General features: G+C 44.7%; 1 protein-coding gene across 1 annotated transcript in view; it reads left to right on the top strand.

Moving 5' to 3' along the window:
* The first annotated feature begins 9,173 nt into the window (after nucleotides 1-9,173).
* Nucleotides 9,174-14,184, top strand: part of KDM7A (lysine demethylase 7A) — a 74,012-nt gene continuing 69,001 nt past the window's right edge. Inside the window, exon 1 of the mRNA XM_055591078.1 lies at nucleotides 9,174-9,484. Coding sequence (XP_055447053.1) covers nucleotides 9,291-9,484 — 194 coding nt within the window. The 5' untranslated portion in view covers nucleotides 9,174-9,290. The remainder of the gene's footprint in view (nucleotides 9,485-14,184) is intronic.

The following is a 14,184-nucleotide window of genomic DNA, read 5'->3' as shown; positions in this document are numbered from 1 at the left end:
CTCTTGGTTCACTATTTTTTAATCATGTAAATTATAAGTTTCTTAAAAGCAGGAACAATTTATACATTTCTTTCATTTTCTTCATGGCATCTAATATACTGCCTTACATGAAACAGGCCTCAGTAAAATCTTATTAACCCAACTTATTTTTGTTTCTACATGCTAAAGTAATTCTTTTTAGTGTTTTTGTTAAAATCATCTTTCAAGCAATTTTTTTCTCAAATGTATGAGACTATAAGCTTCTTTCCCATAACTGGCCCTGAATATTAAGGCTGACTATACACGAATTACTATTTTTAATTACTTAAGTAAAAGATAGCTGGAAATTCTAAACCCTATCTCTAATACTATAGTATTTTATAGTTTCTGTGCAATTAGAAAACAAAACTAAAACTTCAAAGCACTTATTTTTAAAAATTGGAGGATAATTGCTTTACAATGATGTGTTAATTTCTGCTGTACAACAACGTGAATACATAGAAGTATACATATATCCCTCCCTCTTAAGCCTTCCTCCCACTCCCCCTTTTTGTTTTAATGTTAATTTCTTAATTAGGACTTATAAAATAATAAATCTGTGATGCAATACAATTAAGAGGCAGGACTCACAATTTAATTAAATCTACAGATGTAATAGGTTGTAAATTACGTTGTAAGTTGTTCTTGTAAATTTTCCATAGGTAAAAGGTTTATAAGTCATGAGGAATTCAAAGTTGATGAACAGTATCCAAACATTACATATAATGTCGCAATTTTCAGGTCCCAAAAAGTATTACTTGTCATTTGGGTTCAATTTGAAAGAGATTCTTTGCATTTTAAAAACATTTGTTTACTGATCATTAGGAGTGACTGCTGATTGCCATCAATCAGGAACAAGGAGGACTCACCCCTGAAATATGAATGCAAACAAAATTTATTAAAAAATTGTCCATAATTTTCTCTTTTTATTTGGCTGTGCTGCATGGCATGAAGGATCTTAGTTCCCCAACCAGGGATCAAACCCGTGCCCTCTGCATTGGGACTGTGCAGTCTCAACCAGTGGACCACCAGGAAAGTCCCAATAACTTGTCTACAATTTTTATTATCAGTTCAGTTCAGTTCAGTCGCTCAGTCGTGTCCAACTCTTTGTGACCCGGTGAACTGCAGCACGCCAGGCCTCCCTGTCCATCACCAACTACCGGAGTTCACTCAAACTCATGTCCATAGAGTCAGTGATGCCATCCAGCCATCTCATCCTCTGTCGTCCCCTTCTCCTCCTGCCCCTAATCCCTCCCAGCATCAGAGTCTTTTCCAATGAGTCAACTCTTCACATGAGGTGGCCAAAGTACTGGAGTTTATTATAGTGTTTAGCAAATTTTTCTTAAATCTACAGTATGGTCCCCTTTAACGATAGATACCCCAGACTCATTACTAGTAAATACTACCTTGATTATTTGGTTTGCTTCTTATAACCAAACCCATAAACCAATGCATAAATCCCACCTCTTCTAGAGGTTGGAGTATAACTTCTTTATACTGCTTGGAAAGTAAATGTTTTATGATTTCATAAACAGAGACGGTGAAGGAAATATAATTTTTCAATATTTTTCTGTCCTTTCAGACTAAACATTCCCTGATTAACTCCATCAGATTAGATGTCCTTCCTGTGTGTGGCCAGAGCTCTTTGTGTTTGTCTTCTATGGTGTGATATGTTACAATTTTATATTTACTTGTTTATCCCATTCATGGTGAGAGCACATTGAGCACAGGTGATGTGTCTTTTGTTCTTGTGTTCTTAGCAACTACCAGCTGTATGGAGCAGACACTCAATAATGAATTAATGTATGAAGAGGTAGATGGATGAATAAATACTTTTAATTTTTGCCAACCCCTCAGGCTAATGACAGGTACATATGCATACAGACACGGACATGCAAAATTTTCCAGACTAAATCATTATTAATAAGATGTGGCTTACCCCACCAGGTGTATCTTTTCCAACTGCATTGAAGTTCGCCAGAACTCAGAATGGAAAACCATGATCTAATGCCCTGCATAGGTCTTTTAGTAAGTGGACTGGTATTTGAAACATGGGGACTATGTCGGTAACATACCCAAGAGTTTTTTGATAGATCAAAACAATGGAAAATCCAAAGCATTGTGATTATGGGCTAACTCTAAGCTCTAGGAACCTGAAAGAAGAGTTTTAAATTTACAGAAAAATTGAGACGATAGCAGTTGCCAAGTTTCCCCTGTTATTAACATCCTCCACTTCTCCAATACATTTGCTATTATTAACAAACTGACATTGATGCATTATAATTGACTAAAGCTCATGGTTTATCCATATTTCCTTAGTTTTAATCTAACATCCTTTTTCTTTTCCAGAATCCCATGTAGAATACTACATTACACTTGCTTTTATTTTTTAATTTTTTGGTGGAAAGGAAAGTTTGATTTATTTTTGATGCCGGCATTTGGGGGCGGGGAGAGAGGGAGGGCAGGCTCCTGTCCAAAGGTTGACTCCCTACACTGACAATCAGTGGGCAAGAGAGTTCTAGACTGAGGGAGGGGGCTACATACAGAAATAGAACATTCAGCTGTGACAGTCATCTTGAATTTGGTCATGTGGTGGTGTGATCACCATCATGCGGATCATTTTAAGAACAGTTAAACCTCAGTCCAGGGTGGGTTTGTTCCCATTTCTTTGAGACCAGGTCTCAGAACTGTGGCAGCTTCTGTCATGGCTACAGTCTGGTCATCAAGTAGTTAATTTCTCTGCCTGGTGAGGATTTCAGTGTCTATAAGACAGTTCACAGGATACAGCTTAGAATATTATCTATAGCCCTTGTAAAGGAACTAAAGTTCCTTAACTATGCCTAATGGCTAAACTCTTATTATTTAGTCTTGTTGGACTGTTTCCCTTTGTTTCTGCATTTTCTTGCTTCTCTGATTAAACTTATTCTTTTTATTTAATGGAATAGAGTTGCTTTATACTGCTGTAGGTTTCTGCTATCCAGTAAAGTGAATCAGCTCTACTTAAACATATAGTCCCCTCTTTTTCGGATTTCCTTCCCTCTTAGGTCACCACGGAGCATGGAGTTCCCTGTGCTATACTATAGGTTCTCATTAGTTCTCATCTCATCATTAGTTCTCAATAGTTCTCATCTATTTTATCTTTAGTATCAGTAGTGTATATATGTCAGTCCCAATCTTCCAATTCATCCCATCCCCCTTGGTAGGATACTACATGACATTTAATTGTCATGTTTCCTTAGGCTCTTCTTAACTGTGACATATTCTAGGTTTTTCTTGTTTTTCATGACCTTGACAGTTTTAGTGAGTACTGGTCAGGTACATTGTAGAATGCCCCTCTAATGGAGTTTGTCTGATTTTTCCCTCATGGTTAGACTGGGGCACATTCGGAGCTTTTTTGTAAGGAGATATAGTCCAAGACAGTGGTTATCAACAGTTTGTTGCATCTTTGTTGTCCACATGTGGGACACACGCCCACGAGTAACATCATCTCTCATTACACAAGGGATGGAGTGGTGGGAGCACTAGGAGCATTTAGGAAACTTTTTTGTAAAAGATGCCCCTTCCTATTCCTGTTTAGAAGGGTCAAATTTTCCCTCTTATTTCATAACCCTTTGGTTTGTAAAGCTTAAACAAAAAAATAGTCCCATAGCACTTTGATCTCTGAAAGACAGATGTAACTCTAGAAAGTATTATCCACTGCAAAAATATCATTTAACTTTTGAAAAGACTCAGGAAAGGTTATTTTTTTTTTAATTTATGAAGACTTATAAAATACAGATAAATTGAAAGACTAGTACCATGAACGTTCATACACATGTCATTACCTAGATTGAACAATTGTTAATATTTTCGGATTTGCTTCATTCATCTCCATCTTGCTTTTCCTTTTTTTTGGCTGAACCTTTCAAAGCAAGTGCTGACATCATAACGCTTTACTTTTAAAGCCTTAGCTTTGTTGCTGTTGTTCAGTCGCTAAGTCGTGTCCGACTCTCTTCGACTCTGTGGACTGTAGCATGCCAGGTTTCCCAGTCCTTCACCATCTCCTGGAGTTTGCTCACATCCAATGAGTGGGTAAAGCTATCCAACCATCTCATCCTCTGCTGCCCCCTTCTCCTTTTGCCTTCAATCCTTCCCAGCATCCGAGTCTTTTCCAGTGAGTCGGCTCTTCCACATCAGGTGGCCAAAGTATTGGAACTTCAGCATCAGTCCTTCCAATGAATAGTCAGGGTTGATTTCCTTTAGGACTGACTGGTTTGATCTCCTTTTAGTCCAAAGGACTCTCAAGAGTCTTCTCCAGCATCACAGTTCAAAAGCATCAATGCCTTAGCATGTGTCTAAAAATAAGGGTGTTCTTCTATAAAACCACAATATTGTTTGCACCAAAGAAAATGAATGTTTATTTAATGTTATCTTCAGGTTGTATTAAGATATCCCCAAATACCCGCAACTATCTTATCTAGATTTTTTTTCAATCAGGGTTAAAGTTTATAAATTACAGTTCTTTTCTTTTTTTATTGAACTACAGTTGATTTACAATGTTGTATACTTTCAGGGTGGAGAAGGCAATGGCACCCCACTCCAGTGCTCTTGCCTGGAAAATCCCATAGATGGAAAAGCCTGGTGGGCTGCAGTCCATGGGGTCACTATGAGTCGGATACAACTGAGCAACTTCACTTTCACTTTTCATTTTCATGCATTGGAGAAGGAAATGGCAACCCACTCCAGTATTCTTGCCTGGAGAATCCTAGGACGGGGGAGCCTGGTGGTCTGCCGTCTACGGGGTCGCACAGAGTCGGACACGACTGAAGCGACTTAGCAGCAGCAGCAGCATACTTTCAAGGGTACAGCAAAGTGATTCATTTTTTCTAATGATTCTGTTTTTTCTTCAAGTATGGATAGCTTGTTTTGGAAACAAGCTCCTTCTTTTTCTGAATCTCTAAGAAGAAAATTAAATATCCTCTAGGGAAAAAAATGTATAGGCACTGACTGAAGGCCTGAGGAGCACACCAGTAATATCCAAATTAAATTTTTTGTATAGAAAGAAACATGGAAGAATCAGAGGTCTGAGAAGGTGGGTTTTGAAGAAAAAGGAAGGAGAGGGAATACTGAGGAAGCGACTAGCAGACATGGTCATGGAGATAGACCAGTATTGGAAGTAGAGGGAAGCAAAGTTGTCAGGCTGGAACAAACATTTCTTTTCAGAGAAATGAGGGTTTACAGATAAGTGAAGTATTAAAAAAATCCACAAATAACTTACACTTGATATCAAACTTAAGATGTATGGTAGTTACTAAAGTGAAAGTCGTTCAGTTGTGTCCAACTCTTTGTGACCCCATGGATTATACAGTTTATGGTATTCTCCAGGCCAAAGTACTGGAGTGGGTAGCCTTTCCCTTCTCCAGGGGATCTTCCACAACCCACGGATTGAACCCAGATCTCCTGCATTGAGGGCAGATTCTTTACCAGATGAGCCACAAAGGAAGCTGAAGAATACTGGAGTGGGTAGCCTATCCCTTCTCCAGTGGATTTTCTCGACCTAGGAATCAAACCAGGGTCTCCTGCATTGCAGGTGGGTTATTTACCAACTGAGCTATCAGGAAAGCCCATGGTAGTTACTAGAGGACCCGCAAAGGTGAAAGGCTGAGGGAGCCCCATGTCATTGCCAATCAATGCTGGCATGGAGCTGGGTGTCTCTCCTCAAGATATTTTCTTTCTGAAATTCTCTTCCCCCTTGTTTTTGGGATAATACTTTCCTAATCTTCCCTCCTAAATTTCTAGCTGCTCTTCTGTCCTACTATTATTAATAAACAAATAATTATAGTTAATTATTGTTGTTTAGTCACTAAGTCGTGTCTGAGTCTTTGTGACCCTGTGGATTATAGCCCATCAGGCTCCTCTGTTCATGGGATTTTTTAGGCAAGAATGCTGGAGTGGGTTGCCATTTCCTTCTCCAGGGGATCTTTCTGACCCAGGGATCAAACCTGAGTCTCCAGCCTTGGCAGGCAGATTCTTTACCACTGAGCCACACTCATAACTAACAGCTATATAGGTTAGTATGCACCAGGAATTGTGACCTGCATTTTGTTATCTCATTTAATGCACTGAACTGTGTAAAGCAGATATTCTTATCACGCCTTAAAATAAGAAAACTAAAACCCAATAGCTAGTTGCCACAGAGATAGGAGACTGTGGAATTCAAGCACATGCTCTTAATTATTAGGCATGGAGCTTGTCACTAAAATTTCAGCATCATTCAGAGTTCCAGCCTTCATCCCTTTCAAGGTTCAATCTTTGTGTTTAAATTTCTCTAACCTTTCCTTACAGATCTATATGCCTTATAATATTTATATTCTTTATATTTATATTCTTGCTGATTGTTTTGATGTGCCTTTGAAACTAGCTGCATTTACAACTGGAGACTCAATTAAGTAGACCAGGTGAAATCACACAGAAGTGATGCTGATTTCTTCACTGGATCCTCTCGGGGGCGGGTGTCTGATTCGTCCCATTGCTGACAAGGTGGTGCTTGTCAGACTTCTCCACTGTCAAGTTACTTTAATTCTCTTTGTAGATAGTAAGAGTTTTGTGAGTAGATACTTTGAAAGTATGTAAATATTCCAATCATTTTCAAACTTTCAGTTTATGCTGATTTACATGTGTATGGTTTCCTGTGCTATTCAACAGGTTTTAACACATTTTTTTTTGGTCCCAGATTTGGGACACAAATTGCCCTGTGTCCTTTTGACATGCCCCATAATTCTTGAACATATCCTTGTTTTCTAGGACAACTAGGGACTCCAGTCTCTTGTTTTACTTCTCTCCTCCCGTCCTGGAATCAGCCATCTGGCCAAGAAGAAAAATGAAGTGGAGAACAGTATTTAGAAACCAAGATCTGGGCTAGATGCCCTCATCATTTTGTTGTGTCCCAGACTTTCTTGGTGGACAGAGTATGCATGGACTTATATACCTATATTTATTTCTATAAATAGAAATAGATTGATACCTCCATTACCAGTTCACTACTACAAGTTTCATTTTAGTTTTCTTTCCATATTTCTAACTCTCTTTCTCAACAGTGAGAAATTAGCTCCCGTTTTCCTTAATATATTTACTTATCAATCCTCTTGTACATAACCTATCTCTAATCATCACTGCTGCTTCCTCCTCTGCTTGGCTACCCTCTCACTCTACCCATGCTGACACCCCAAGGCCAGGTGGTTCCTCTAGCACCAAGAACACCCCCATACCAAGCCACGTCCCTGCCTGAATGCCCTTCTCATCACGACTCCAGCATGACGGCTTCCACTGCCTCCCCCTTCTATGACAACACTCATCCTCCACAGTGTACTTTTAAAAATACATGGTCTCTTCTGCTTGTGATAAAGTCTCTTACTCTAAGTAAGATATTATCCATAATTTTTCTTCGAAGAGATCTTCAAAATCTAATTCAAGAGAAACAGAGTAACCTGCTCAAAGTCACACAGCTTCGACAAAACAGGATTTGAATGTAAGGCTCTTCACTACCCCAATCCAGGATGCCTCTAAACTTCTGCCGAAATTACAGTAACTTTTCTTTTTTCACTAGCAGAAACAGGTTTCAAACTCATTCACTCTGTGGTCAACTCTGACTTCCAGGTGTTTCTTTTCATGCAAAATATGAGACAAGCAATGGTGTGGTAGAAAAAGGACTGGAATCAAGAAACTTAAAAACTTTAGTTCAAGCCCAGATCTGAGACTTTAAGCAAGTTAATTGCTTTCCTCAATTATAAAAAGGTTAGACTAGGTATCAGTGATTCTCTGCCTTGGGCTGAGTGAGATGGCAGCTACAGGGTTTTTTTTTTTTTTTTTTTTTTAATTAATGATAGACATGCCTTCGAAATGTAGCTGTGAACATCTGTTCCCATAATTCCTATATACATACATATATATAATTTTAATGAAGTATAGTTAAAATGGGCTTCCCTGGTGGTTCAGAGGGTAAAGCGTCTGCCTGTAATGCAGGAGACCCAGGTTTGATCCCTGGGTCAGGAAGATTCGCCAGAGAAGGAAATGGCAATCCACTCCAGTACTCTTGCCTGGAAAATCCCATGGATGGAGAAGCCTGATAGGCTACAGTCCATGGTATCGCAAAGAGTCGGACACGATAGTTAAATTACAATATTTCATAATTCTTAACATCCCTTCCAACTCGCCTAATTATGATACCAAGGCAATCCATGTCTATTGGATGTATTAGCTGTTTTTATTATCAATCTAATCCTTCATTCAAAAATATTTATTAGTGGCCTATTATCTGCCAAGTCCCGTATTACCGTTTTTCTAATAGTCCCTTTCCGACGTGTCACTGTCACTTAGAACTTTATTCCTGTTTTCCAAACTTGGAACTCATCTAAGTATTCGCATCCAAGTCGTGTTGTTTATAAGCACTCCAGCTTCCTCTCCGGTCCTCTCTCCACCCACCACATTTCAAGACTGGGTCCTCTGGGCTCCCAGACATTAGATGAATTCCTCTTGGGAACAACCTCCTTCACCTACTAGTGGCTCCATCAACACTACCTTCCTGGCTGGTCGGTGGGAATTCGGGTGGGACGTTTTTGGAAGTTTGAATGACTCCCCAGCACACTCCTGCCCCTCAGCAGGACTTAAGCAGACCGTTGTGCTGTTAACCCTCGGCTCGGACCCGCGGAGGTTAATTGATTTAAGATACTCCAGAGGTCGGGAGGTGGCCCCGGAGGGGCTTTAATTTCCTCGGGTCCAGGGTCCATGGCACAGACGTAGCGCGCCGCTTTCCATTGCGCAGGAACTTCCCTGGCCTCGGCGGTCACTCAGAAATGCCGGAGCCGGCCGTTCGCACGCACCCGCCGCCCTCCTCCCGGGGCCGCGCGTGTCCTCAGGGAGCCTCTGCTTCCCTCCGCCTCCCCCGCCCCGCGTGCCCTTCAGCCAGTCTCCCTCCGCCCGGCCGACGCGAGCGGAGCGGGCGCGCGGGCCGGGCGGCAGAACGACGTGCGCGACACGCGCGGCCCCGCGCGGAGCGCCGGAAGGAGCCGGGCTCGGTCCCCGCGCGGCGTGCGCGCGCCGCCGCCCGCCGCCCGCCCCCTCCGGGCCCGGCTGCGGCCTCGCGCGCGCGCACTGAGACGCCGCCGCCGCCGCCGCCGCCGCCGCGGCTGCTGCTCCGGCTGCTGCAGGAGGCGGCGCTGGCTGGCGGCTGCGCTCGCTCCTGTCTGCAAGCGGAGCAGCGAGCGAGCGTGTGTGTGTGTGTGTGTTTTTTAAAGATGGCCGGAGCGGCGGCGGCGGTGGCCGCGGGAGCAGCAGCTGGAGCTGCCGCGGCAGCCGTGTCGGTGGCGGCTCCGGGCCGGGCCTCGGCAGCCCCGCCGCCCCCGCCGGTGTACTGTGTGTGCCGGCAGCCGTACGACGTGAACCGCTTCATGATCGAGTGCGATATCTGCAAGGACTGGTTCCACGGCAGGTAAATAAACCCCCTCCAGCCCCGCCGCCGCCGCCGCCGCCGCCGGCCACCGGCCAACCGCCGCCGTCGCCGCGCCGGCCGCTCGCGCCGCCGGCCGCCCGGCCGCCGCACCGCACCGAGCGCCGAGGGGCCCGGGTGCCGAGCCCCCCGGCCCGGGCAGCGGGGCGCGCGGGGCCCCGGGCTCGCCGGGCGCCCGGCGGGCTTAGAGGGGGCTGGTGGGATCGCCCGGCCGGCCGAAGAGTCGCCACAACAAACGGGAACAAAGGGGACCGGCTGAGAAGTTGGCAGGGGGGGTACCGGGGCGAGGGGACGCGGCCGGGGCAGGCGCCAGCGGAGGCGGCGGGCGGAGCGCCGGCCCGGCCGGGCCCGCCGCGCCCGCAGCCCGGCCGCCGCCCCGCCCGGCCGGGACTCCCGGCTCGGAGTCGCCACCCGGCCGGCCGCCCTGCCCGACCGGCCGCCGCTCCTTCCTTCCGGGCGGCGAGCGGCCGGCCCCGGCCTGGGGGTCTCCAGAAATTGCCCTTCTAGCCTCCGCCGCCCTCCCGCCCTCGGGTCGCGGTCGCGCCCCCTTCCCCGGGCTTTTTATCAAACTTCCTCGGCCGTGGGGCGCTGGGACGGGGGCGTCGGCAGCGCCGGCCCGGCGGGGCTCCAGCGGAGTAAACAGAGCAACAGATGAGAAGGCACTTGCGGGGACTCGAGAGAGATGCCAGTCGGAAGTTCGGGCCGGGGGTCCCGGGCGGAACGGCGGGGCGGCTCGGGTCTCGGCCCCCAGCCGCCAGAGCGGCTCAGCCCGTCCCGGCGGGGGTGGAGCGGATGGAGTGGGCAGCGGGGCCCGAAGGGACAGCCTCGTACCCCCAACCCCCCGCGGCCGCCCCTGCGCCGCGGCTCAAACTTTGTTACAAAGAGTGAAATGTCCCCAGTCGCCCGAGGGGACGGCGACCGAGGGGCCAGCGCCCGGGGGGCCTGGGGCGGGCGAACTTTGCCCGGCCGGTGGGGACTTCGGGGCGGGTGGCGGGGGCGGCGAGCGTCGCCCTCTGCCTCGGCCGCCGCCTGTGTCTCGGGTTTGACGTTTGTGAGAGCTCGGGCCGCCCCCGCCGCCGAGCCGCCGACTCGTGTGTTTTGTAATCAAAGTGTGAGGCTAATAAAGGGCGGCGCCACAGCCTCTTGACTCCGGCGTGGGAGGGATTCGCAGGCATTTAAACAAAGAAACTAGTTGAGGTTGGGCTCCCCAAGTCCTTATTTGGGTGTTGTGGCAAGGCCTGCGGTCACTTTTAGGTGAAGCAGGTTTCCCGAGCCCCGTTTCGGGGTGTTTCTAGGCGAGAGTACGCTCGCGGGTAATAGCAGATATGGTGACTGTGATTGTAGGAAGTGTCCTTTGATTGACAGCAGGACATTTAAATACAGCCTCCACTACCCCCCCTCCCCAATTTTGCAGAAACACTACACGACCAGGCCAGATGTCTTAGTCTCCCTCTACTGGCCCTGGGAGAGAAAACCAGTTCACTTACAGCGTTCCTGTCAGTGTTGAGCGCTAGGTACAGTTAGTTTTACTTAATTTTCAAGTACAGCTAGTTTTACTCGATCCGTTTTCAGGTTGCCTAATTCTGACAGCAACAACAGAAGGAGAGTAAAACCAACAAATTGTCAACGTAAAAGTAAGACAGCGTCCTTGCTTTGTATAGCAGATCCTCTTTTCACAGTCTGGTATATGCTGGGAGTGTTATTACAGCGTGCCGCTTGTAGTTAAAAACAAATTCTCTAAAGTTCTTTTTCGTTACTTGGAACCGATGCTTTTCCTATATTTTGGTTGTACGTAAAACTGAAATAGGAAGATACAAGTCTTGCCAGTTCTCTCTCTATATCCTCTTTTCCCATCGTACGCAACCAGAATAGAGATGATCCAGAAATCTAGGTTCCGTGCAGAATAAATCCCGAATCCCTGGTGATTATGCAAATACTTATTTTTTCAAAGAACTGTTTTAGCTGCATAAGAAATTTATCCCATTGTACAATGTAGAGGCTTGATAGGTTAATAAATTTTAGACTGGAATTTTATTTATCTTAAGTAACACTATAACCATGAAAAGCTGCAGGTAGTTTATGAGGACTCTTGTTAATACATTTAAGTATTAAATTTGTAAACAGAAAAGGTTGAAGGGAAAACAGAGGGCGTGTATGAAGGAGGGAGAGCAGGGGTGTGGGCTGCTTTGTCACATGAATTTGTGTGATTTTGTATTTGTGGAGATGACTTTGAAAAATGTTTTTTTTTGAACCCAGGGCTTTTTTGACCAGCAATCCTTGAGAACTTAATGTGATTCAGATGTCAAAAGTTAGAAAATTTAGTGATACATAATGCCCTACGGTGCAAAAGCAGTATCTCATTAACACGTTTAACTCAATGAAATATTGGTAATTTGGGGTCCATATGTTTTTCTTGTAATCAGTATTTACTCTGTTTATTGTACCACAAGTGAATGGTTTATTGAACACAGCAAAATGTTCTTATGTATTATTAAACAGATGTCATTTGCTTATGTGAGAATTCGCCCCTAAAATACCATGGTGTATCTTTAATCCCGGAGAAGGAAATGGCAACCCACTCCAGTAGTCTTGCCTGGAGAATCCCATGGACAGAGGAGCCTCGTGGGCTACAGTCCATGGGGTTGCAAGAGTGGAACACGACTGAGCAGCTAAGCTTCAGATCAGATCAGTTGCTCAGTCGTGTCCGACTCTTTGCGACCCCATGAATCGCAGCACACCAGGCCTCCCTGTCCATCACCAACCCCCGGAGTTCACTGAGACTCACGTCCATCGAGTCAGTGATGCCATCCAGCCATCTCATCCTCTGTCGTCCCCTTCTTCTCCTGCCCCCAATCCCTCCCAGCATCAGTGTCTTTTCCAATGAGTCAACTCTTCGCATGAGGTGGCCAAAGTACTGGAGTTTCAGCTTTAGCATCATTCCTTCCAAAGAAATCCCAGGGCTGATCTCCTTCAGAATGGACTGGTTGGATCTCCTTGCAGTCCAAGGGACTCTCGAGAGTCTTCTCCAACACCACAGTTCAAAAGCATCAATTCTTCTGTGCTCAGCCTTCTTCACAGTCCAACTCCTATCTTTAATCCCCATGCTCAACTTTCCTTTGGTTTCCAGGGATGGTCCGTCTGCAGAAGAGAAAGAAAACATAGGAGAATGGATACAGAGGATTATCTCTACCTGGAAAACTTCTTGATACTTTTATTTTTTCAAGTAGAAAAAAAATTTTTAATCTCAAGGAGTCATTGAATTTTGGTATAAATTTGGGTTTACTCTGTCCGGAGTTCCTGGCATCTGAAAATCCAAAAAAGGTTTTGCCCTAAATTATCCTGACTGGGAAGACCTTCCTTGAGGCTTTTTAGTCAGGCATGAGGTCAGATGGAACCAGCTTCCTCCAGGTTTGGGGCTTTTGAACTTTGATTGCATCCTTAGTGTTTAGGAATTCCTGTTCCTCAAGTCTACCTAAGCCTTTTCCGTAAGTAAGAGGGAAAAAGAATATGGGTCCAGGGAGGAAAAGAATATGGGTCCAGGGTACAACCAATAATTGATACCCTGGGGGTGGTGAGCTGAGGAATTAACAGGACTTTCCTGGGCAGGTTCCTTCCAACCTGGAGATGGAGTTCTTTCTCTGAGTCCTTAGTGGAAGTAAGACAATGGAGAACTCTCTTGACAATGCCCTTCCCCCTAATCTCTAGGCTAGATGTCTTTCCATAGTGCTTTAATATCATCCTATGCAGAATTGAGGAAATGGCAATCCACTCCAGTATTCTTGCCTGGAAAATCCCATGGACGGAGGAACCTGGTAGGCTACAGTCCATGGGGTCGCGAAGAGTTGGACACGACTGAATGACTTCACTTTTCACTTATGCAGAATTGCATCATTGCCCTAATTCAGTTGTATTATAATGTCTTTTCTCTCCCTGTTATAATGTAAATACCTTTATTTACTAGTCTTGTTTGTCACATATTCATTTTAACATTTAAGTTATAGGTATGTACTTGAAAAAATAAAACTTGAAAAAAATAAAACTGGGAATTTATATTATGCATTCTACTGTTTCCTATCATTTATCAATGTTTACTTTTTCCTATATCTTTAATGTTCTTGAAAAACATTTTCAGTGGCTGCACAGAGGTTAATTTCATGGAAGTACAATGCATTTCAAAATCATTCCTCTCTTGTTAGTTTTTTACTTTGTTTACGACTTCTTGTATTTCTTAATGATGGATGGTTGACCGTCTTCTAAACAAACCAATTGTGAACATTTCTAATCATTTCCTTAGAATAAGTCAAATGAGTTAACACATGTAAAACACTTAGAAGACGATCTGGACCATGTAAATATTCAATAAGAAATTTCCTTGAAGTAGCATGATTAGACACAGGGCATAGATATTTTTAGGCTTCTTGTGCCTATTGCCAGATTGTCTTCCAGAAAGGTTATTTCAGTTTATACTCTTACTCACTGCCCACTTTTCCTGGATTCTCACTAAGGTATTATTATTATTAACCATTACCACCCCCTCCCGCAAAAAATCCTCAAACAGAAATGTTGCATTCTGCAGATAATGGAATATTTCCACCAAATGACATACCCATGAACCCAGAAAACCATTCATGGCAGCACTGTTCCTATTATCCCCAAATGGGAACAGCTTAAATATCATCAAT

Source organism: Bubalus kerabau, chromosome 8 (genome assembly GCF_029407905.1).
Source record: "Bubalus kerabau isolate K-KA32 ecotype Philippines breed swamp buffalo chromosome 8, PCC_UOA_SB_1v2, whole genome shotgun sequence".
NCBI classification, from domain to species: domain Eukaryota; kingdom Metazoa; phylum Chordata; class Mammalia; order Artiodactyla; family Bovidae; genus Bubalus; species Bubalus kerabau.
The sequence above is the reverse complement of the archived record's forward strand: the minus strand, read 5'-3'. Positions and strand labels throughout refer to the sequence as shown.